This window comes from Cardiocondyla obscurior, linkage group LG01, assembly GCF_019399895.1.
Source record: "Cardiocondyla obscurior isolate alpha-2009 linkage group LG01, Cobs3.1, whole genome shotgun sequence".
In the NCBI taxonomy this organism is placed as follows: domain Eukaryota; kingdom Metazoa; phylum Arthropoda; class Insecta; order Hymenoptera; family Formicidae; genus Cardiocondyla; species Cardiocondyla obscurior.
Genome location: NC_091864.1, coordinates 1,878,578 through 1,901,477, shown reverse-complemented (window position 1 = coordinate 1,901,477; position 22,900 = coordinate 1,878,578). Strand labels below are relative to the sequence as shown.

At 37.0% G+C, this 22,900-nt stretch overlaps 3 protein-coding genes across 3 annotated transcripts; 2 read left to right on the top strand and 1 right to left on the bottom strand.

The window, feature by feature from the left end:
* Window positions 1–300: 300 nt before the first annotated feature.
* On the top strand, window positions 301–10,790 carry LOC139113088 (uncharacterized). Its single transcript, XM_070673975.1, has 5 exons — window positions 301–745; window positions 1,402–1,469; window positions 1,590–2,585; window positions 2,740–3,069; window positions 3,141–10,790. Exons 1-5 carry the CDS (start codon window positions 337–339, stop codon window positions 5,637–5,639), a joined length of 4,302 nt encoding a protein of 1,433 aa, XP_070530076.1. The 5' UTR covers window positions 301–336; the 3' UTR covers window positions 5,640–10,790.
* A 373-nt stretch (window positions 10,791–11,163) lies between these two features.
* Window positions 11,164–13,653, top strand: Mdh2 (malate dehydrogenase 2). The gene is made up of 5 exons (XM_070674029.1): window positions 11,164–11,345; window positions 11,977–12,192; window positions 12,262–12,534; window positions 12,785–13,114; window positions 13,198–13,653. The coding sequence occupies exons 1-5, from the start codon at window positions 11,271–11,273 to the stop codon at window positions 13,324–13,326; spliced, it is 1,023 nt and encodes a 340-aa protein (XP_070530130.1). The 5' UTR covers window positions 11,164–11,270; the 3' UTR covers window positions 13,327–13,653.
* Window positions 13,654–14,166: 513 nt separating this feature from the next.
* Window positions 14,167–22,387, bottom strand: Prd1 (pruning defect 1). The gene is made up of 9 exons (XM_070673987.1): window positions 22,105–22,387; window positions 20,482–20,677; window positions 20,172–20,359; window positions 19,362–19,553; window positions 17,566–19,272; window positions 17,258–17,482; window positions 16,241–16,822; window positions 16,027–16,146; window positions 14,167–15,952 (listed from the first exon to the last, which is right to left on the bottom strand). The coding sequence occupies exons 1-9, from the start codon at window positions 22,384–22,386 to the stop codon at window positions 15,836–15,838; spliced, it is 3,609 nt and encodes a 1,202-aa protein (XP_070530088.1). The 5' UTR covers window position 22,387; the 3' UTR covers window positions 14,167–15,835.
* Window positions 22,388–22,900: the final 513 nt, after the last annotated feature.

The window sequence follows — 22,900 nt, the reverse complement described above, 5'->3', positions numbered from 1 at the left end:
CAACGTACGAAGATATTTAACTGCACGAGCGTTTTGCATTGCGATGCATTTTCATCCTCGACGGTGTGCCGGTCGCGGCGTGTCGCCGATGAGGCGATGAAGAATCAACGAGTTTTCTTCGCAGAAAAGTCGAGAAATTTCAGAAGACCGAAGACTTCGGCGGATAAAAATGTCTCTCGTGCCGATGATACCGAATCGTTTACTGGCGTGATCCCTACTCGATGACGTTGGCGTGGGCGAATAACGGGCGATGCGCGCCGCCGGCGGCGAGCGCCTTCACCAATCGGCGATCGCGTAGTATCGCCGCGTCCGGGATATGTCGCTCACGGAATCAAGATGGCATCCGAGGACGGTGCGGGTATCGTGTCAAACGTAGGATGTGATGTAAATAATACGAGTCAGCGAGTGATCGAGTACGCCGGGAGCAAAGCAGGACGCGCCGCGCCACCCGGGACCACGTCGCGCACCGTCGTCGACGAGACGGACGGCCGCGCGTACAAATCCACGCGCGACACGCCGAGGACGCCCACGGGTCTCCCCGCGGCGTCACCATTTCACGGCAACACGGAAGAGCACGCGTTACGGAGAGACACGGGCCGCGCGGGCCCGTCTGGTGATGTGGCCGAACCGGTCGCGAGCAATAAGTCCGACAGCGAGGCCCAGCAGCCGTTTCCCCAGCGGCGCAGCATGTCTCACCATGGTGATGACCTGGACGGCGCCGCTTGTCTTCCGGGAGAGCCAGACGGTAATTTTCGCCCGTTACGTTCACCACCGCACGTAGCCTCTCGTAAGATGCTTTCAAGCGACAGATCCTCATTTCTTTGATATCCGAATCTCTCGCGATGTTAGGATGCACTTGTCCCAATAGGCTGACAGCTAACTGCAATTCTGCATTCCATTGCTCTAACACATACATAGAATGTATAGATAAAAATATCACTACAATGAGTTAGATTTTATGGCTTGCATGGCATGTATATAATTGTTGAAACATTGCTACCAAAGAATATTTATAAAATTTAGATTTAAAAAAATTTTAATAATTTATATTTATTATTTTACATCTATTTAAAATGTGCAAAGTCTAGATAAAATAAAAATATATTTCTATATATTTTTGCTAATGTACAGAAAGTATGTAAAGCTTTTTTTTATGGAATTAACACTAGAACAAACTAAAATAATTATTATGTAATTTTTATTATAATAATTATCTGTGTTAAAATTCAATTATATATTTTTGATTTACTATTAGTTTGAAATAAAATAACAATAAATTAGTTAATCACTTTCATAAAAAATTATGCTATTCTGATTATATGTTATATAAAAGTTATAAAATAGACAGATAATTTATAATAAAATTAATACATCATATTTAATAAAATTTATGTTATGCAGGAAGTTCAGATCATTGCAACAATGATGTAGTAAAAACTGCAAAGGAAGCAGTTGAACACACTTCACATGTATGTATCAATTTTATAAAATATTTTTTTATTATTTTATTTTACATTGACAAGATTTTTTTACTGTTGAAATAATATCATCAAAGTAATCTTTATCTGATAATTTTATTTCCTGTTTAGACCGATTCCACATGTAACAACGACACAATGTTATCTGGAGAGGTACACATGCTATCTACAAAAGCGAAATTAGAAGGATGCGTGAATTTCTCCAATAATACACCACAGTTAGGAGAGAGTCCACAAAGTAATGGCGAAGTTATTAGCAGTCCTAGGAGTCCTGACTATCCACCAAGAGTTTCTATTAGTCCTCATCCCCATAGTCCAGATACAACATTTCCCATAGACATGATGTCTGCAAATTCCACAGTTATTATGGACACGGCAAAATATAACGAAGAAAACACAGACAATACAACCACACGTATAGATAAAGTAAATGAAAATCTGTTTTGTTCGTCACCGAAAAACTTGAGCGATTTACAAATTGGCACTACAGAAATAGAACCAGCCAAACAAGATTCTGCAAAGGAAGACATTACAAACGGAGGAGAAATAATAGAGCCTATTGAGATTAAGAAAGAACCTATAGAGTCGGAAGAACTTAAAAAATCTGAATGGGCGGAAGGTCATTATTCGGCGATAGAATCGCACAAAACAGAATTAGCAACAGCGTCTCAAGATAAATCTACAGATTCCAGTGCTAATCCAGCTTCCAGTTCACATTCAAAATCCTATTCGTCTTCGAGAGAGAAACGCTCAAAGGAAGACAGACGATATTGTTCACGATGTCACAAACGCAAAGGAATAAAACGAGCGAGCATTGGTGTACAGTGCAAACGAGATCGTCATGTTTTATCTTCGTTAAGTAGCAAGGTTCTTCCCTTTTCGAAATCAGTTAATGAAAATCTAAGGTTAAATCTACAAACAAAAAACTACAAAATGCTAAGCAATCCAGTGACAAAAAAAGAATTGTTGGAAGGCCTAAAGTACAAAAAATTCATCCATATAGAAACGTATCCTAATGGCGGTGCGACAGTTGTCCATATGTTTCAGGATGAAATTGGTACTTTAACGAATGAACAAATGCAAGAATTGGCACAGGAGTACTTCAAGGTATGTAAATGTTATAATAATATTCTTATATTATTATAACATTTATATAGCTTTAATTAATGAAATAATTGAAATAGCTTTGTATTGTATGCGATTTTAATTTCATCATAGATTATTTAATTTTATATTTAACTCGGAGATTTTTATTTTTTAGGTGGTTTTCGGTGAAGATGAAAATGGAAATGCTCATCATGTTATGGGTATAGTACATAATGCAGCTGCATATTTACCTGATCTATTGGATTATATGGCAATTAATTATCCCACGTTGACTGTAAAAAACGGAGTATTGGGTAGAAACAGTGATATAGAAACGACTACAATGGCTCAATACAAAGACCAAGTTTGTAAAGCTTATAGCAACGGTACTATTAGATACGGGCCATTGCATCAAATAAGTTTGGTGGGCACTGTTCATGAAGAAGTTGGGGGATATTTTCCGGATTTATTGCAAAAATTAGAGGAGAATCCATTTCTAAAAATGGTAAGTAAATACATTGCAAATTCACATATGTGTTAATGTGCATTTTCTAATGTAATTATGTCGTATTTTAGACAATGCCTTGGGGACCTCTGTCCGTCGTAAAGATGGATACGCCGCAAGAATCAAATGACGGCCCTATTTTGTGGATCCGACCGGGCGAACAGCTAGTACCAACGGCCGACATTAATAAAAGTCCATATAAACGACGCAGGACGGGCATTAATGAGTTGCGAAATTTGCAGTATTTACCACGGCTTAGCGAAGCTCGAGAGTACATGTTCGAGGATCGTACAAAGGCACATGCCGATCACGTCGGTCATGGATTGGATAGAATGACTACAGCGGCAGTTGGTGTGCTGAAAGCTGTCCACGGCGGCCAGCCATCTCATTATAATAGGATTACAAAGGATGTCGTGGCTTTTTATGCGGGCGATTTTACCGAACTTGTCGAGAAGTTGCAGCTGGATTTGCACGAGCCGCCGATATCGCAGTGCGTACAATGGGTGGAGGATGCAAAGCTAAATCAATTACGTCGACAAGGTGTTCGTTACGCCAAGATAAATCTTTATGACAACGATATATATTTTCTACCACGCAACATCATCCATCAATTCAGAACGGTTTCAGCTGTCTCAAGCATTGCTTGGCACATTAGACTGAAACAGTATTATCCAGAATCGCAGCATAGTACGAGCATCAGACACAGTCGTACAGTAAATGAATCGGCACATCGCATCAAAGAGAAAAAGCCTTTGGAAGCTGTAGGTATAGGCGACGAACAGAAAGAGAATACAAATCGGCAACGTTTAGAGCAGAAACTGTCGATCGATTCTCTCGAAAAAGCGAAAGAAAGAGCGGCCGAATATCAGGGTAATTTGAAGAAATCCGATCAACACGGTAAGCATCGTAAAAGTCGACATCACTCCAAGCATTCATCGCTCAAACGAAAAGAAGACAGTAGCGATAATCAGTCATCGGATCCATTTGGTAACACTAAATCGTCCAAAAGTGAAACCAACGAACAAAAGCAGAGCAACGACAAAAGAGATGAGAAGAGATCTGAAAAGAAACATAAAGATCGCCGTCGTAGTAGCGAGAAATCGAGTAATCATCACACATACAGTAGCGGCAGTAGCAGTTCCGACATCTGTCATTCTTGCAAGAAGAAAAAATATGATAGCAACGGTCATAAATTGGAACACCGTTGCAGTCATCACGAAAGATCCAGTAAAAGTGTATTGAATAAAGAAAACGTCACCGGTGTAGTAGAAACGAGAATAGTTTCCAAGTTTGATAGTTCGTCATTCTTAAAAGAAGAACCTAAGCGACGATTGAGCGGCTCAGAATTGTCTCCATCGGTGGACACATCTGGAAACGGAGATTCCTCGCCAATTGTTCTTAAAGAAGACTTATTGATGCAGCGACAAATTGTTGCTAAAACGTACGCCACTGAAGTTGTGGATAGAGCATTGGAGATAGCTATCTACAAATCGAAGACTGACGTTGAAGAGGTGTGCCAATCGCTGCGCGCTGAAGTTTCGGAAGCTTCGAAAGAGGTGTTAGAAAAGATTCACAAAGAAAGCTTCGAGATCGCCGAGCAAAGGTTTAAAGATGACCCCTCAAAATTAGAAAGATACTGTCACTTACTCGAAATGGAAACTGTTTTAGCATTTACGTTAAAAATGGAATGCGCGACAGAAAATGCTGTTAAGGCACTGATTGAAATGGCAGAAGACGAGGCGAAAGAGAGGGCAAAAAATGAAAAACCCAGTGACTTTGCAAATGACGGTAATCCATGCAGCGAGACTTCGGCAGCGACGTCAACGACAATTGGTGTCTCGTCGTATTCCTCTTCATCTGCAACATCCTCTACGTCTCCGTCTACTGAAAACGAAAGACACAGCAACAGCAGAAACGGCAGCAGCGATGAAAATTCGCCAAAGCCGTCCGACTCTCATAGCACAGCACATTCGAAATCTAAGTGTAGATGCAGGGATGAGAAGGAGTGTAATGAGCGAAGGCACAAGAAGAGAAGAGATCATGAGAGACGAGAGCGAAAGCACGACCGACATCATCATCGGAGTCCCACTCATGGAAAATCTGAACCTAAAGCTGCCGAAGAGTCTAACAAGGATGATGCATTGAGTATTCCTGGATTATCAAATAATTACCCTGTCGAAAAATCAGAGCGAGTGAGCTCGAAGAACGTCGAGAAAAAGTCGGAGGAGAGGAGAAAGAAGTGTCATTGTGAACATAATTGCACTCATAGGCATGCAGAGAAAAGATCGTCCAGCAGTAATACCAACAAAGACAGCCACATAACGTCGAGTCGTTCCCACTCGTCTTCGAGCTCGAAGCACAAGAGGAAATCTAGTTCATCCGGTGAGCACAAGGAGGTAAAAAGACCTTGTTTAGATAAGGACTCGAGCGTACGAACCTTTGAATCGAGTGCACAGGTGACCAACGTGGTAAGCACGACGACGGTGACAACGACGACGACGATTACGACAGCAACAACGACAAATCCAACGCATTTGTCGCCGACGAACACTGTTGTGTCGACCACGTGAAAAGGTGATGTTTTTACGAATGTAATACAATCTATTCGTTAAAGACGCGGATCTGCCAGTGGCAGAGCAAAACCGGTGTTTTACTTGGGCGCGAATTCTAATCGTATTCTTATCCCACGCGTTTAAACGTGCAAAAAACGAGGGAATAAATTATAAACCACGGGAGACGTACTTTTACCTAAAGTAGAGATCGCCGTGTTTCAATCCAAAGACAAGAGATAGAAGTCTTTTACTTGATCGAAAGAGTTTGCTACCTTCATCCTTCTTCTCGCGATTACATACACGTACATATACATTTAAACACGCATACGCATACCGCCTTAGTCTCGAAAGGAGAAGCTAACAATACGAGAAACTAGTATTGTTCTTTAGAAAGTACATGTATACACGTACACACATACAACACGTATACATACACCTCTGATACAGGATTGCAAAAATTATTTTGCTACGAAAGAAATCCGGACTTCTCGTACACCGCTGAGAGAATAAAAATTAATATTTATAGTATAGACGACCAAATATATGAGCGGCGTAGGAAAGAGAAATTTGTACAAATTTGTGATTGTGAAAATTAATCCCAATTATCATAACGCGGAGCTGTGTACTTGTACATAGATTTAAATATTATTTCCTTTTCCGAGAATCATATCTCATCACGCGGAAAGCTCGCTTAAGTTATTTATATGCGTTATTCTATGCGTAAATTATTTATGATTTTTTATTGGCCAATCTGTGTTAACGTAAAGCCATGTCCATCTTATGGAAACTTGATCGCGATTTTAATTGATGCGGCCGTACTCTTTTTTTCACACTATTTAATAGTACGATTATATGATTTGTGCTATTACCGAATGTTTGCATCTTATACGATATGCAGACGAGGTCTGCATATCGCATAAAATTGAAATATTCATTTATATTTCACACATACACACACATATATTGTATAATGTCTTGAGAGATAAGACATCTTGTACATTACATGAAACTTGACTTGAATTAAGGTACTGAATATATATAGAATAAGAAAAACATTTTTGCACGCGACTTTACGTTTGGTATACACATTGCAAAATTGTCGCGAAAAGTTACTGACTTGATAATATCACTTATTATCTGTTGAGAGTTTATCTTATCCAGTAATAGAGTTAAGTATCAAGAATATCTTAACGCGGTAGTTGGTGGATAGTGCTAGTTATCGCCGATCCCTAGATCTTTTCATGAGGGACATAAAGTAATATATTTCAGTTAGTCGAAAAATTTCTTCTTTTCTTTTTTTCTTTTTTTTTTCCTTTTTTTTCTTTGCTAAAATCATGGCAACCATACTAACAAATGTACAAAAACTCGTCGCCTTCGCAGATAAAAATGATTTTACATCGCAAACGTTACTGATATTTTCTTTATCTCATCATAAAATTAGAGTATTCTAAAAACACTCGATTTACATTTATTTAACGATCGCCGATTTCAAAGAAACGTCGATAAAATAATGATTATTGCATTCAAACGATAAGAAACAGGTTTTATTTAATCTAGATAAAATTTCGTATATATTTATTGAGTTTTACGTTTGCATTTCTTTCTTTTTTTTTTTTCTTCGTTATTAAATACTCCTCCACATGTTTCGTTGCATGGCCGTACACAATAATGATTATATTGTTCACCGTATATTTTATTTTATAAGTTCATCATAGAGCACGAAATACGTTATTATGTTTTTAATATAAGAGAGACATTAAAAATGTCAACGTATACGTTGTGTTACGCTTTCGTTATACATGTAAACCCGTTTTAGAGCTAATGTAGCTGATTTATTTTCATTTTACGTTTATATTAGTTCCTTCACATTACGTTCTTAATTTAGAGAGACAAAAACTTGTAAATCAAGAAATAAAAAAGATTTAGTTTACTTTTCAGTTGTATACGTATTATAGTTAAACCGCAGATTTTGGTCGTAGCATTGACACGTCTGAATAGATAAGTTTGTAGCAGGAAAAAGTAACTTCCCTCCCTTTTTTAAAGTTTTTTTTTGCGTACAAAAGCCAAGAACAGAATAAAAATGTATTTATTGGGTAATAGAGTACGACGAAAGTGTACACAGATAACAGATGTCTGTAGTAATCTGCGGCTGCAGAAAATCGTGTAAAAAAAAAAAAAAGTCGTTCGAGCGTAACGATGGAGTGTGTGTAAAATTGCATAAATTCTAGTTCCATAGAATCGTAGGTGCCTAAAGTCGGCGATGATCCAATGAGATCATTAAAAGCGAACTTTTCGCCATACAGCAAGACCTCTTTTTAGACACTTTTCTATCCCAAAGACTCTTTCTGAAAGTTTACTTTCACGCATTGTCGCTCGAGACGAATGAGTTTTTCGACGGATTGAAAACCGACGAATAAAAATGAGAGACAAAAAAAAACGAAAAATTCGTACGAATGTGAAAAAAAAATTCCAAGTACGCGAAATTCGACAAGCGGATAATTACTTAAGAGAAATACTAACTGGTGCGTCCGCGAGACAAAAAAAAAAAACTAAATCGAGAACAGAATGATCTGTATGTCTCCTTACGGGAGGGAGGCTGGGATCAATCGGTAATTTTTTAAATTTGAGTCAGAATATAGAACTCTTACCCTTACGATTGAGCCAAACTCTTCTGGACTAATCACTCGAAGCAGTAACGTGAAGCTAATATATATATATTCATAGGTGCTGGATAACCGAATACGCCACTTGATATTTTAAGGTGCCTTCGCTCTGTTCGTTGCAGTAAAAGCTGTACGGTAACCACCGATCATTTATCCGATCTATAAAGAAAATCTTGGTTTAGTATGTGTGCGTGCGTGCGTGTATATGTATGTGCATATGCGCGTGTATGTAGTGTGTGTAAAATTTAATCAGCAACGACTAACACGAACGTATCGATGTGTTGCTTTCGCTCCTAAAAACGTCTTATCGCGCACGCAAATTTCTAAAAGAGAGATGAAGAGAAAGAGAAAGAGAGAGCAACGACGAGGATTTTTTTTCACAAAGCTTGTACAATAGATATCTCTGTAAATAACTGTAAGATATTGAAATTAGGTAGGCTGTCGAGAAGTCTCGTCGTGCTGAACGAAGGCATGGCTAGACTTTCTTCGAAAATCCCGACTGTAGTGCGAGTATTAAATTAAGAGAACAAGAATATATACTGACGAGTTAGTGAAAAATACTTGTTAAATTATGAAAGAGGATTGGATTGAGACTAGAAGGGCAGACGTAATTTTTTAAACAAGCATATAGAGGACAATTTAAGTTAAAATTGAGTTTTTAGTTTAAAATTATGTCGATAAAAGTGCCGCAGAGAAAGGGGCAGGATTGAAAAATCAAAAGAATGTATATCTTGGCAGTCGGCCCTTTTAGTGTTGCCAAGAGTTACGTAGAGAAGAGAAAGGAATATTCACCAACTTCCTTTTCGAAGTAGAAACGAGATGGCCTGCGTCGATAGAACTATTCTTTGTAGCTGCAATTATTTCGTTGTAGAATTTTCTTTTATTCTCCTTTCTTCGAGGAGCCTATGCTCTTACTTTAGTTTCAATATAGAACGGATAACGAAGTGCTGCTAAAAAGAATAGGCTTGATAAATTGAGGCATATCGATTTTAGCGTCTCGTGGCCTTCGTGTTTAGGGAGTAGGGTTTTTTCCTTGTCGATAGATTTACATTGTTAGTTAAATGTACAAAATCTTGTCGGCATCAGTTAAACGAAAAATGTGCAATCGCCGTGTGACCCGCGTAATTAATGTTCTGTTGTAAAACGTGACTCGAACGTTAACAGATGTAGAGAGTTTATTAGTTTTTAAACGTAAGCGAGGAGTACGTTTTACAATACTTACACGTCGGAAAAGAGAAACGAACTCTAATCGGCTTTATTCCGTTTTGCTATACTCTCTCTTTCTCACTCCCTCCGATCTCTGCTGCAGACCGCGATCTTCGTAACTCACTGAAGGTACTTTCAGTTTCGATAATCGCCTGATTGCTGATGCAAGCGGCCGATCCCTCAGGTTCTCCGTTCGTCGCACTGCATTGTATAAAGAGAATTAGACGTACGTAAAAGAAAAAAAAGAAGAAAAGACTTATGCAAAAATCATAGACATGCTCACGGCGTGACGGTGATCCTGAGGGATCGAAAGAAGCAGTGACTCCGCAGACTCGTGCACCGAAATTCTCCGCTCCAGGCGGAATTGTAATCTGTATATTTCTGTAAATATACCTGTAGACACTCGGTATGTGTGGCGCGAGATGCGACAGTGGACCGGGATGTAAACGAAACGTAGGGACAGGATGCAAGGGATCGATGCGCTGTGCAAACGACGATAGGAACCCAATCACGAACCTGAGAAGGGAAAAAAGGAAGAGTTAGAGGAGGGTTCTCTCGAATACTTTCCAGAGAGTTGATATCACTTCATCAATTAATAATTATTTGAAACACTTCCAGTAAAGTGCAAATAACACTCGCAATAAGAATATTAAATGAGAGAGTTTCAATCTTTTTGAGGATAAGTAAAATTTAAACTTGGGGAAGAAGAGTTTGCAGACTTGAAAATGTTGGTGTTGAAAAAAAAAAATCTCATTAATATAAATTTATTGCGCGAGTGGTTTGCATTTTATTTCGACTTTTAAAAGTACCTACAAACGGAACGGCACAGTTTTTAATTTATAAATTTGAAAGGAAGGAATTTCATGACGAGTGCAACTTACAATATGTGATTCTTCTTCTTTCTCAGCTTGTCTCGCTCTGCGTCTCGCGTGCGCATCCTGTTCCGACTCGATGATCGAACATTCGCTTGTAAAAGAAAATCAATGTAGCGGGAGGGAGGAACAGCGCGCGGTAGTTAGCGCCATCAGGAGTTTAATTATCGCTATGCGAACAATACGCGTATACATACGCACAAATACGTGCGTATGTATACGTGTACGCAACAACGGCTATTATTCTATTATCTCATATACATGATATATATTTGCGTTGACCAGTGAGGAATCGTAAAGGAATAAGCATATAGTTATAAATATGAATATCGTAGCGTTTAGTTTTACATATTATACCCGTCACACGTGTAGAAGTCGCATTCCAACGTCTAAGTTTTTAATGAAACAAATAAATTACTTTGGGATTACTCGGATTACGCTTTGTCGATCCCACGCAGATTTCCGCCCGCGATCATTCTGCACGGCTGACATTCTGATTTCTCGACGCTCGGGAGAGGTCTTTTAGGTTTTTCTAGGGAAGCCAGGAAACGTCGCCGATCGCTTCCCGCGAAGGCAAAGCCACACGGAGGAAGAGGAAAAAGATACGAATTTTGTTAGGCCGGGCATCCTTTCTTTCGAAGACCGTGAGTTAGATTCGGTCGCTTGAACAAGAGTGGAAACTCGCGCGGCAAATTTTTTGCGAAGAACGCCGAACGGTTGGCAGGGCTGGCGGGTTAAAAAATGAAGAATTCGCGGGCGAAGTATGAATAGAGAATTTTGTAGGTCCCTAGCGCGAGATGTCGACACTTATCGGCATCGCTACGCGGCCTGCGCGGTATACTGTGCAATACTGGCAGGTGATTTTTACGACCATTTGACGATTTGACGTGACATCCACTGCCGTCGACATGCTGCCCCGATTCTTCAGATCTGCAATAAATGCTACTCAACAGGGTGCAAAGCGATTCTCCACAAGCTCTACGGTAAAGTATTACTGCCTCGAACCGCAAGGTTACTTTTCTTTTTCATTAATCGACCGGAAGTTAATTAATGTTAGATAAATATACCCACAAGTGATGTAATAACATTTTTACGTATCTCCTGTATCTCTAAATATCCAGTATATAATAAAAATAGCAATTCAGTGAGGCAACACGTCGTATTCGGAGAAGATATCTTCGAGGGAATCTCACTTCGTTTTATGTAAATTTATATTGGTGTATATATTTATACACGCGTATATTAAAAAAATTACATATTTTTTTTATTAATATATAGGCCATTAATTGTGCCATGTTTGCTTTATCTCACGGATCACTGGTGATAACCAGAAGATTCGACCTCTAACGACACATATGGCGGGAGAGATATCACTTGTCACCTATCAGTTACGTAGGATTCGCATACCGTCGGATCGCGATGCTGCAATCATCGAAGTATCGTTATGCAACTATAAATTCGGCTCCAATGTTAAACTGCCATGTCGTGATATCTTCGAAACCTGATTGAGAAAAAAAATAAATTTTAATTTATTGCATATGTATTTATATAATTGCTTATGTATTTCAAATGAGTTATTTTTTTGAAGTACTAATATCGTGCTTTTTTTTACAGCAAGATGCGAAAGTCAGTGTTATGGGAGCAAGTGGTGGCATTGGCCAGCCACTGTCTTTGCTTCTCAAGCAATCACCTCTTGTTACGGAATTATCACTGTACGATATTGTGAACACACCTGGTGTTGCTGCTGATCTCTCACATATGAATACCACAGCGAAGGTGAAAGCTTACAATGGTCCAGATCAGCTTAAAGATTCTCTTAAAGGCACTCAGGTACATCATTACGATTTGCAACTAAGCTTCGCTTTAAATTTTCACTATTAAGTTGGAAATTGTTTTTAGGTTGTTATCATACCTGCAGGAGTTCCACGTAAGCCAGGAATGACGCGTGATGATCTGTTCAACACAAACGCTTCCATCGTTCGAGATCTCGCCGCTGCAGTGGCCGAAGTCGCGCCAAAGGCCTTCGTAGCTATCATCTCAAATCCAGTCAACAGCACAGTTCCAATAGCAAGTGAAGTGCTTCAGAAGGCGGGCGTTTACGATCCTAACCGCATATTTGGAGTGACCACTTTGGACATCGTCAGAGCGAACACATTTATCGCGGAAGCAAAGGTATAAAATATAGTCGCGTAAAATAAACTGTCGCGTAAAATAAAATAAAAAAATGAACGATGAAACCTGCAGCAGCCATGATAAACTGAACTTCGTTTGTTTTAACAAATGTGTGTCGATCTTAGTAATTTAAAATTTGTTTTTCTGCTCAATATTATTTAGTTCGATAATGTTCGAGATGATAAAAGTGTATTGCTTCATACTTTTATAATTGTGAAAAAACGATTAGTAAGATAAATTAATTTTTTAGGGCCTGGATCCGTTGAAAGTAAACGTACCAGTTATTGGTGGACATAGCGGCATCACTATTATCCCATTGATCTCGCAATGTACGCCATCGGTTTCTTTCCCAGACGACCAGCTTAAAGCACTCACCGAAAGAATCCAAGAGGCTGGCACCGAGGTTGTTAAAGCTAAAGCGGGAACTGGATCCGCAACTTTATCCATGGCTTTTGCCGGTGCGCGATTCGGCATTCAGCTAATCAGAGCATTAAACGGGGAAACCGGTATTATCGAGTGCTCATACGTCAGATCGAATGTCACTGATGCCAAGTACTTTTCGACACCGATTCTTCTGGGTGTAAGTAGAAAAAAAAATTAATTACGTGACATATTAATACGTTTAAATGCTATAAATAATTTATTTTTTTTATGAAATTTCAGAAAAATGGAATTGAGAAAAATTTAGGATTGGGTAAATTAAGCAGTTTTGAGCAAAAATTATTGGAAGCTGCTATTCCGGAGCTTAAGAAAAATATTCAAAAGGGAGAAGATTTTGTAAATAAAAAGTAAATTTTCTGTCGGACCTAATTAAATAGAGTATAAACCATAATTTGGTAAATTGTGGGTGAGATACACAGCCTGTTTATTTTGCAATTATGAGGAACTGTCGAAATAATAGAATTTTTTTTATCACAAATTTATTTTTTAATCTTTTCAAGTTATGACATATAAATCTGTTAATATGCAAACTTGTAGAATTGTATGAAAAATATTATCAAGCATTAGGAATGTATTATAAATGAAAAATATATAAATGGAGAAAGATATAATCAGTAATTTGTAAAATATAACATAGTGTATAAAATAAGAAATAAAATAATAAGACTTTGCAATTGATATATCTACTCGAGAACAATTTTTTGCATGATGTAATAAGAATTCTTATCATCTATCACACCTATCATTAAACTGTTTATTTAAACGGAACACATTATGCGGAACGTTGGATTATTTACTTCCCGAAATAATAATAGGACAGACTTACGATTTTTATGTTGATCATTGGTGCTTAGAAATTCTCTACTTATTGCAAATTTATTTTCACAGCTGATCAAGAAAAAAATTTTAGAACGAATTTCTTTGGCTGGCAGTTAAAAGACATCCGTGGATCGTAGAACACAAAAATTTGCCTAAAAGAAAAGTGTAAATTTTAAAAAGACTTAAGAATGTTATTTTTTATGAATACTTGCTGTGCATCGCATTTATACATATTTTCCTATCCGGATAAGACCAGGACATAATTAGGATTAAACATCACTCAGGTGAGTTCGTTTAATCATAAAAATAAAAGATATAAAAACTTTAATAGCACTTATACAAAAAGAAAATTAATTTTACACGATTGACAAATTGTCGAATTTGGTTTCCAAACAAATTGTTTTTATATACTTTTATTAATCTTCTATTTATTATAATTTGCAGGTTGTGTATATGATAATACAGAATTTTCGTATGTGAAACGTATACGGATGAAATATTTAGAACATGCTGGCTGTAACTTGTAAAAAATTTAACTCCGCATACTTTTCACACGACACTAACATATAAAACCGATTTTATTCTTGTTTATTTAATACGTGATAATCTTATTTAATTTACATAAATTTCATATAGGAATCTCATGAACTTAACAGCTGACATTTATTACTTAACAGTATCACAATCACGTACAGAGCTACATGAAATAATGCGGAAACTAAATATTTATTCACAAAAATATTTGGAGTGCATTTGTTCATGTAGCTTTGGTAACATAAGATTATAACTTAAAAAATTATAACAAATATCTTATTTTCAACGATATTGATATATATAGTATAAGTATTATAATATTATATATCACAAATAAAATTCATTTTCATATACAGCTTTTCTTATATATTGTTTTATATTATAATATAAGCATATTTAAAATAATTAATTTTTGAAGCGTAAATTGTTTATAACTATTTTGGTATAATCTTTGTATAGATTTAATTCGTAAAACCATAATTATTAAAATAAAATTTAATACAATGTACGGCACAGTACACGTTGATATAATCCTCATTTAAATTAATATTACATAACATTAAATTAAATGGATACATGCACATAATTCAATTATTATGTTAATATATTTTGCGTACGTATTTAGAAAATTAAAGCACCTAGTAAAATTTTATAATTTTGAGACTACAAAGTGATAAATAAATAATTTTAACGTTAAAAATAAAATTATAAATTTATAGATAGCAATAGGAATATTAATTTTCATATCTATTTTAAAAGCAATTTATAACGTAATATTATCCTTTGTCAAAATTGGATCAAGTGTGATTCTGAATTTTATAATATATATTATCTCGGACGATAAATATCTACTTCATAATATCAATCGTGCGTATTCAAATGCATACTGGTTCATCTCTTCAATATATGTGAATATATAGACATTCATATAATAATCAATAATGTCTCACAATTATCATTATATTACATTCTGTGTCATCATAAATTAATGCTAGCTCTTTTAAAGTGATCGATGCTACAAGAAAGATAATGCACTATTTTGCGATTTTACTAAATGGTTATATAGATGTTTGAGGCAACTTATATGCAAGATAATGCTCAATCTCTCATCAACACCACAATATAGTGAGAATATATTTCGCGCATATTTTGTATCTTGAAATTAGAAATGTATTATATTATACCGTTATCTACCCCAAATAAAAACATCTATAACTATATTTATAAGCCATAAAATAACACTGATTATTCTAGTTTCAAGATATATATATATGGCATTTAATTTACAATAGAAGCAATTAATATTTTTTTTATGTTGCGTCTTTGGCATACGATATATTAATGTTCAATTTTTCGAACATAGTTATATATGGATATTCGCATGCGTTTTTACGAAACTTTTGCTTTGTGTTTTATCTCATGAATATTTTATATGGCAATATGATAAAATATTTTCTCAAATGACGGTGTATATATTGTCTGTAGTACATACACACATATTTTCCATTTATTCTAAAACTGGTGGCAGCAAATACCGCCATGCATGTTCTAAATCCTTACTAGCATCCGAGCAACGTCGCTGCAATTTATCTTCTGGTGAAAGCGTTGCCATAGGAAACTCACCCTGTAAACAAAGATTATATTATTAGTACTTGCATGCACCATTATGATGCATTATTTGAAAGATATATATCTTACCAAATGTGCATCCGTCCATAATGTTTCTAAGACTTCTTTAAAAGTACACAGCTCGGTATAATTTGTAAAATATATGACCCAATCACCGCTACTTTCGTGGACCTCTCGACATGCAAATTCCTGCAAATATATGATATGCTTTATTAGCAAATTCCACTCGTAATAATAAAGCATGAAATTGACAATCTATTGATTTCTATTAATGTATATTTACCAGTATACACCACGATTGTTGTACCAATGGTACTCGAAATGCCGCTAGATCTTTAATAGAAGCGCACGAGAGCGTTTGGCCTCTTTGCGTGCCAGGATGAACTTCTTTCATCGCCACTAAGTGTTTTGTAGTCGTAACGAGACTGCAAGGTAATGGCTCTCTTTTTTCCGTGCTATCGAATAAACCCGACGCACTCTGAACAAAACTCTGTAACCATTCGGAAGCCACGTATTCGTCCGGAGCAGCAAATTGATATGACTTATTCGGTTTCAGCAGTATCTCAAACGTGTGTGGTCGATGGGAATTAGGAATCCTTCTGCATCCTTGACATAAGCCCCCTTTTAACGGTATTGCACGCTTAGGAAGCCGTTGATTTGAATCCGTGAACATATAAACCACTCCGCCTTTTAATACAAAATAGCCAGCCTCCCAAGGATGCGTAGGTGCGTTCGGATGCAAATTTTGATACGTATGCGGTCGGAACATCAGATCGCCCTCTTTCATTGGCCCACACGGTGTGCTAGGTGGTGAAATATGTTCATCTTCCATATGAATAAGACTATAATGCTGTATTTTTTCATCCTATAAAAGCAATTAAACCCGTCAATAAAAATAATCTTTTTTTCTATAATAATGTACGATGGAAGATATATGGCATTTACTGCGCCGACGGCAGCTAGTGAACGTGACTTTAGCGTCGTGTGCGTAAAGTTTCACATGTATGTACCGCGCCGGCCGAATTGCCGAAGACTGATTTTCTTCCCGTTCTCTTATTCTCTGCCTCTGCGTTCTAGGGTTACGTACGCTAGTTGCTGTCGCCGCAGAAAATGCCATATCTACCCTTCGGTGTACAGAGAAATGATAACGTAATAAAGTATTAATATTGTATAAATATTTCGTATAAATTGTAATAAACAAGGAATTTTTTTTTAGAAAATTTTTACTTCTTTGTTATAAGACATTAAAAAAAAAATTAAATTATAATTTTATAAAGCTTTTGACAATAGTTTTACATACGGGATGCACAGCTGTATCGGTGAGAATTGAATTCCTCAAAATATGCATATCTTCATAATTTAATTCTTTAACTGCAGGAAGCTTTGGTTTTGTCGGCGATCGTCTCATGGCCATCTCCAAGTGGCTGATTAATTCTGAGGTAGTTTGTGAGCTGCCAGTAGAAAATAAGTATTGCATTTCACAATCAGCATTGGAAATTAAAATACTTTGCGCATTTGGGCCAATCTATTTATATAAAACAAATATATATTAATTAGTAAAGTGCATACATAGTATATATCAAGAAAAAAATACAATATACTGCATACCATAATAACATCTAGTTCATTATAAGGAATAACGAACTGATTACTATAAGAATGGTCAATTTTCGAGCCAGTTAAATATAGCGTTTTGTCTGTCAATAACGCTATCATCGGCTTGCTTTCACCATTTGTCATGTACGAACTTCTCACTTTATATACTTTATACAGTTCCTCCGTTTTATCACGATAGATATGTCTTTTGAAAAGTTCACGTAGCTTTAGGCTTACTTTTTCACCGCTAAATTCCTGTTTTTCGGCAGCTACATTTTCTTGTATTTCTTTATCGAGATTGTCATTGAAATCTTTGAAAGAATCATAGCTCATCTTAATTCCTTTAATGTATAAAGTATTCGTTTTCGGTGATTTCTTGTTCTTTTTTGTCTCAAATTTTCTCTCAGTAATCGATTTTAGAAATCTGCTCAATAACGACGTCTTTGATGGCGCTTGACGTAAAGGCGGCGCCAACAGTTTATTGCTATTTTCACCCGACAGTATCGCAGTCATATTGCGCTTCTTTGACGGTGAGAGTAAATGTCGACTGCTCTTGCGTTCCTCTGTTTCAGATGTTGTTACGCTATCCACGTCCGACCAATCACTTGAATTAGCATATTTCTTTGAATTCACCGATTGCGGCATCTCCAGCTTAGATGGAGGATCTTCAACGATATTACCATATGCTTTTTCGACAATATAGGCTTCCTGTGCCTCATTATCTCCTAATTCTATTTCCATTTTAGGCCTCAAACTTTTACCTGGATCTTCTTGACCTTCCGGCGCACCGCGCTCCGATAACGATAAATTGCAATTGCATCTGCAGTTGCGTTGACATGGCATATCAATACACAGTTTCGACAATTCTTTATCAGTTCCATCACTGTCAAATGCATTAGACGATGATGATGAATACGAATAGCAATCAGAATGCACGTCCCTGCCGGTATTCATGTTTTTCTGCACGTATGGCGAATCTCCGTGTGCACACCAACTGTATCTAGTTTTCTGAGCATCTCTCTGTAGAACGGAACTAGGCAACAGAAAACTCATGGAAAAATCAGCAAAATTTTCATCATCTTCTAACTTCATTGTTTTCAGAATATCTTCGTGAAAACTGACTCGTTTTTTGCTTTCACCCCGCTTCTTTTTACGTTGCCTACGTTGTACTATACCCTCTGAACTGGATGAAGATAGAATGCTAGCGTCGGTCATATTAATCGTGTTTAAAATGCCATAAGACGCATCCATATTGTCGCAATCAGAAATGGTCATGCTCAGCTCTAATAAATTCGTGTCGTTATTAATTAGATACGAATTACGAGGCTCTATGTTCTTCTTAAAACTATAAGCGGGACTATCATTGTAGTAGGCGTTTCTTTTACTAAAGTCCTTTACGTCGTTATCAATATTGTTCGTTTTATCCAGTTTTGCCTCGTCCAGACTTTTGCTATAGAAATCGTAGTCTTTAAGAGTTTCTAAACTAGAGCAATTCATTTCGTTATCATCCAACTTTCGCGTTACATTCTGATTAACTATATCGTTTTTCGTCATCATAACAGTTTGAAATTTTGTTATCGCTGGTGATTGTATTGGCGTTTTGCCGTCCTCGCTCGAGTCACTAGATCCCAAATTTTTATTATGTTCTATGCGATTACTAATAATCGTCTTGTACTTATTATTCCGATATTTAGGAATATCATCCATTGAATAATCCTCCTATTAAAATTAATATATTACAATGCATTATTCGTTGGATGTATAAACTTCTTTTTTTTTATATAATTTCAACTCAATTAAAATTTTACCTCTTTATAGCTGCTTCCATCAGTTTCATTTGCTATATCCATGTCACTGTCGAACGCAACGCCACTGTCTCCTGGAGAAGTTAGGCTCGAAACGCTAGAAGATCTTAAATGCAGCGACAAAACTGTTCCCGATGGATTTACACTCATAGGCCTTTGAGGCATATAATTGCAGATATCCAAATATGTCACATCCTGTATAATATTTACGTAACAAAGTATTAGTTTTATTACACATACAACGTCTCAGATCAAAGGACCGATATTTTAAGGATAGATAAGTCTTTTAAAGATTTTTTTACTTGTCTTTAAAAGATCTTATCTACCCCTAAAATATCGGTCCTTTGATCTGAGACACTCGGTATATCAAGCAGTTATTAACACCATATTTATCTAACAACAGATAATTCTGTGTAAATAGGTTTTTTTTTTTTTTAATTCAATAACATGTTTGTAGAAATTTTCCATGAATAAGCAAACTAAACGATATCTAGTCTGCACGAAATAAAGTGTGTACTCGCAAATAAAATGATAATCTCCTGCCCCCTTGTAACTTTAAATACGACAATCTATCAAACTGTGCATGCGTGTGGGACTCTTATTATGTGATTGATGTTATTCATTAGTGTGATATGTGTAACCAGGGGGTGATTACTGATATCTACATAATGATAAGTATAAATAAGAATAAAAATTGCACCATGCACTGAACATTGAACGGAGAAAGAGAAAGTTGATTTGATTCCGTTACTTCTTGCTAAATGCTTCGTATACTATTTATAAGTTGTTATTCATTATATCGATTTAACATACCAATTGCAATGTGAAGGACACATTTTCCAGACCAGCAAGAAGATTAACAAGTTGATTAGTCTTATCAACGTCTCTCACAAGTGCATGTGGAAAGTACTGTTTCTTTAATGTCTTCGTGTCTCGCAATAAACAGGCTAGATAGCTCTCAAAACTGCCTTCACTCAAAGTATGGTAGAGCCATGCTCGACCTGTATAAAATTCAAACATATTAAAAAAGAAATGAAATAAGTACATTTATATTTAAATGCATTTTTAAAAGATAAATGTTCTTTAATGTAAAAGAATACTATGATAAGATATCAAAACATACCTTTTCCTATCGAAGTTAATACACTCTGCAAAGCGTGTATGACTACAACTGTGTCCTGATGACTAAGTTCTCTAGCAGTACCCCAATATCCGTGTCTTTCCACACGTAGTCCATGGCGCAATGCACGGTCGAGCCAATAAACGAGCCAGGAATCACCATCCAAAACTACCGTGCCATAAAGACTTTGGGCATAAACCTGTTCGAGCATATGTGTTACATAAATTTCAAAGTTCTCAAATGCAATTTTTTTTGCATAAACTAAAAATACTTTCTGTTAAAAGCAAATAATTATTGTTGAAAGCAAATTAATTACATAAAGCGCAAAATATGCTTTTACTTTCAAACACTCCCACTTTTAGCCAGCACCATTTATTTCACTTTAATTGACACAACCTAGAAGCGATCCAAAATTATAACGTCAATTTTAGACCTGTTCTTTTTAATGGCACAAGGTTTTTAGCACGGAAGAAAATCAAATAAGTACGCGATCAATAATTTCGGAGTAAAAAGAGAATATAACAAAAGAAAGCTTAGGTGAAAAGGAGTCTTTATCAGCTGTTCTCTACAACACATGGCTGTCAATGAGACGTCAGGGAAGCCAGTTGATTTCAACGAGTGTGACTCACACTTCAACAATTCTCGCGATTTTGTCGTTGTGAGCAAAAAAAGTAGAACAAGTGAGACTCGCCGTATGGTTTTTTATTAGCGAGCAATTTCACATTAAAAAATGCATGCAACGAACGGATGCGAAAGAACTGCGGAGTGCATACACGTTGCGAACAAGTATTCCTATATATGTGAGAACGTTCGATTTGGAGGCGCGCTGCGTCGCGATTAACTCATGAGCAGGTTGCGACGTCACGTCACACACATATACATTTCCCGAACATGTATATGCTCCGACTTTTCTTCATAGGTACGATACGCAGTTAAAACGAAATAAATTTCACATTTGTCTCGGTCACTTGTACTTTAAGATATTTTCCCGCAAATTCTTTTGTTTCACCAATTATTGAGTAACTTTCTTCGAATTTTTTTTCTTGCCTCGTTTTTATCGCAATGTATGCCGTTCGTTTCACGCATTTCCTACTAAGATTTTAATCAAATTAGCTCACCAATGCAATTAATTCTGAAGCCAAAGCCAAATAAAAAATGTCGAGCGCAGCAGAAATATAATAGTAATAATTACAACGTGCATGTGCATTTAAATCTCTACGTGACGACTAACCGATTTGACAGTAAGTTAACGTAAAAACGTTCGATAGGCGACAGATGCAACAAGCAGGGGCGATACGTGCCAACACATAAACCGCATGAGATTAAAAGTTGTCCAATCTTATTATAAAATCTTGATTCAAGGTAGGACGAAGATTAGATAGTGACTAGGTCAGAAGTGACGGACCGGTGTAACGTCGACTAGATTGGACTTCGATACTTCGTCGTAATCACGCGAAAGTACTCTCTATAGCCACAAGACCAACCGCAAATTAACAATTGACGTAAGACACACTTTTTCGTGTCGCAGAGTTCGTGCATCACATGCGGCAGAAACAGCAGTATCGGGCGTGAGTGTAAATACAGGAAAGTGGTCTTGGAGAGCCGGGTATACGATCGGTTGCTCACCAGTTTGACAGCCTTCGTAAGCTCTTGCAGAATCCTACCCTTGGATAGGACCTTGTCGGTGCAAAGATCCATGTCCTCGCAGCCGGACGGCATCTCGTCCTCACTTGCACTTACATGGTCCGTGTCCCGTTGACGTGAAATCGGCTCGTACGTGCCGCGGAGAACGGTGCCGAGGGTTTTGCGAAGCAAGCCGGACCAAACGGCAGCACCCACGACGCGGTTGCTGGTGTCCCACGGCTGAATCGCGCTGCCGTCGGCAGCTTTGTCGCTGAACGTGCTCATTGATTTTAGCTGGGCGCAGGTCACCCGCGATTTTCGAGCGACAACGCCGACAACTGACCGCACGAGCAGAAATATCCGACGGCTTTATGCTAGCGTTCTTCTTCCACTTCCTCCGCGAATGTACATCTTCTATCTCGAGAATGACGGTGGGAGCACTTTTCTGTCCATTCTGTTTTCCATTGCGCTTATCACGTCTACTTGTTTCTATTTGTTGAATATAACTTTCTAAAAAATCTATTCGTGACAAATACCTCCGTTCTAAAAAAAATTAAAAGAAAGTTATTATATTTTTTTTTTACATAAAATTAATTGTTTTAACTTGCAATTTTTATATTTATTTTAGGCCAATTTTCACTATTATTTTTGTAATCAACTCGTGAAAGTACGCAAGTATATATTAATTGAAGGTATTGGATTTTCGGAAGTGCACCCGTTTAAAATTAATATTTAACAAAAATTATAATATATTGTAATTAATCTTACCAAATATGCGAGTTAACCATCAATTTAAGGA

Bases quoted from the DNA above. Each gene is read 5' to 3' on its own strand.
- Prd1 (XM_070673987.1), bottom strand. From the start codon at position 22,386: ATGAGCACGTTCAGCGACAAAGCTGCCGACGGCAGCGCGATTCAGCCG. The intron at 16,147-16,240 runs GTAAATATACAT...ATATATTTGCAG, and splicing joins AACAATCGTGGTGTATACTG to GAATTTGCATGTCGAGAGGT. The intron at 15,953-16,026 runs GTAAGATATATA...CTTTGTTTACAG, and splicing joins TATGGACGGATGCACATTTG to GGTGAGTTTCCTATGGCAAC.
- Mdh2 (XM_070674029.1), top strand. From the start codon at position 11,271: ATGCTGCCCCGATTCTTCAGATCTGCAATAAATGCTACTCAACAGGGT. The intron at 11,346-11,976 runs GTAAAGTATTAC...TTTTTTTTACAG, and splicing joins GATTCTCCACAAGCTCTACG to CAAGATGCGAAAGTCAGTGT. The intron at 12,193-12,261 runs GTACATCATTAC...AATTGTTTTTAG, and splicing joins ATTCTCTTAAAGGCACTCAG to GTTGTTATCATACCTGCAGG.
- LOC139113088 (XM_070673975.1), top strand. From the start codon at position 337: ATGGCATCCGAGGACGGTGCGGGTATCGTGTCAAACGTAGGATGTGAT. The intron at 2,586-2,739 runs GTATGTAAATGT...TTTATTTTTTAG, and splicing joins TGGCACAGGAGTACTTCAAG to GTGGTTTTCGGTGAAGATGA. The intron at 3,070-3,140 runs GTAAGTAAATAC...GTCGTATTTTAG, and splicing joins AGAATCCATTTCTAAAAATG to ACAATGCCTTGGGGACCTCT.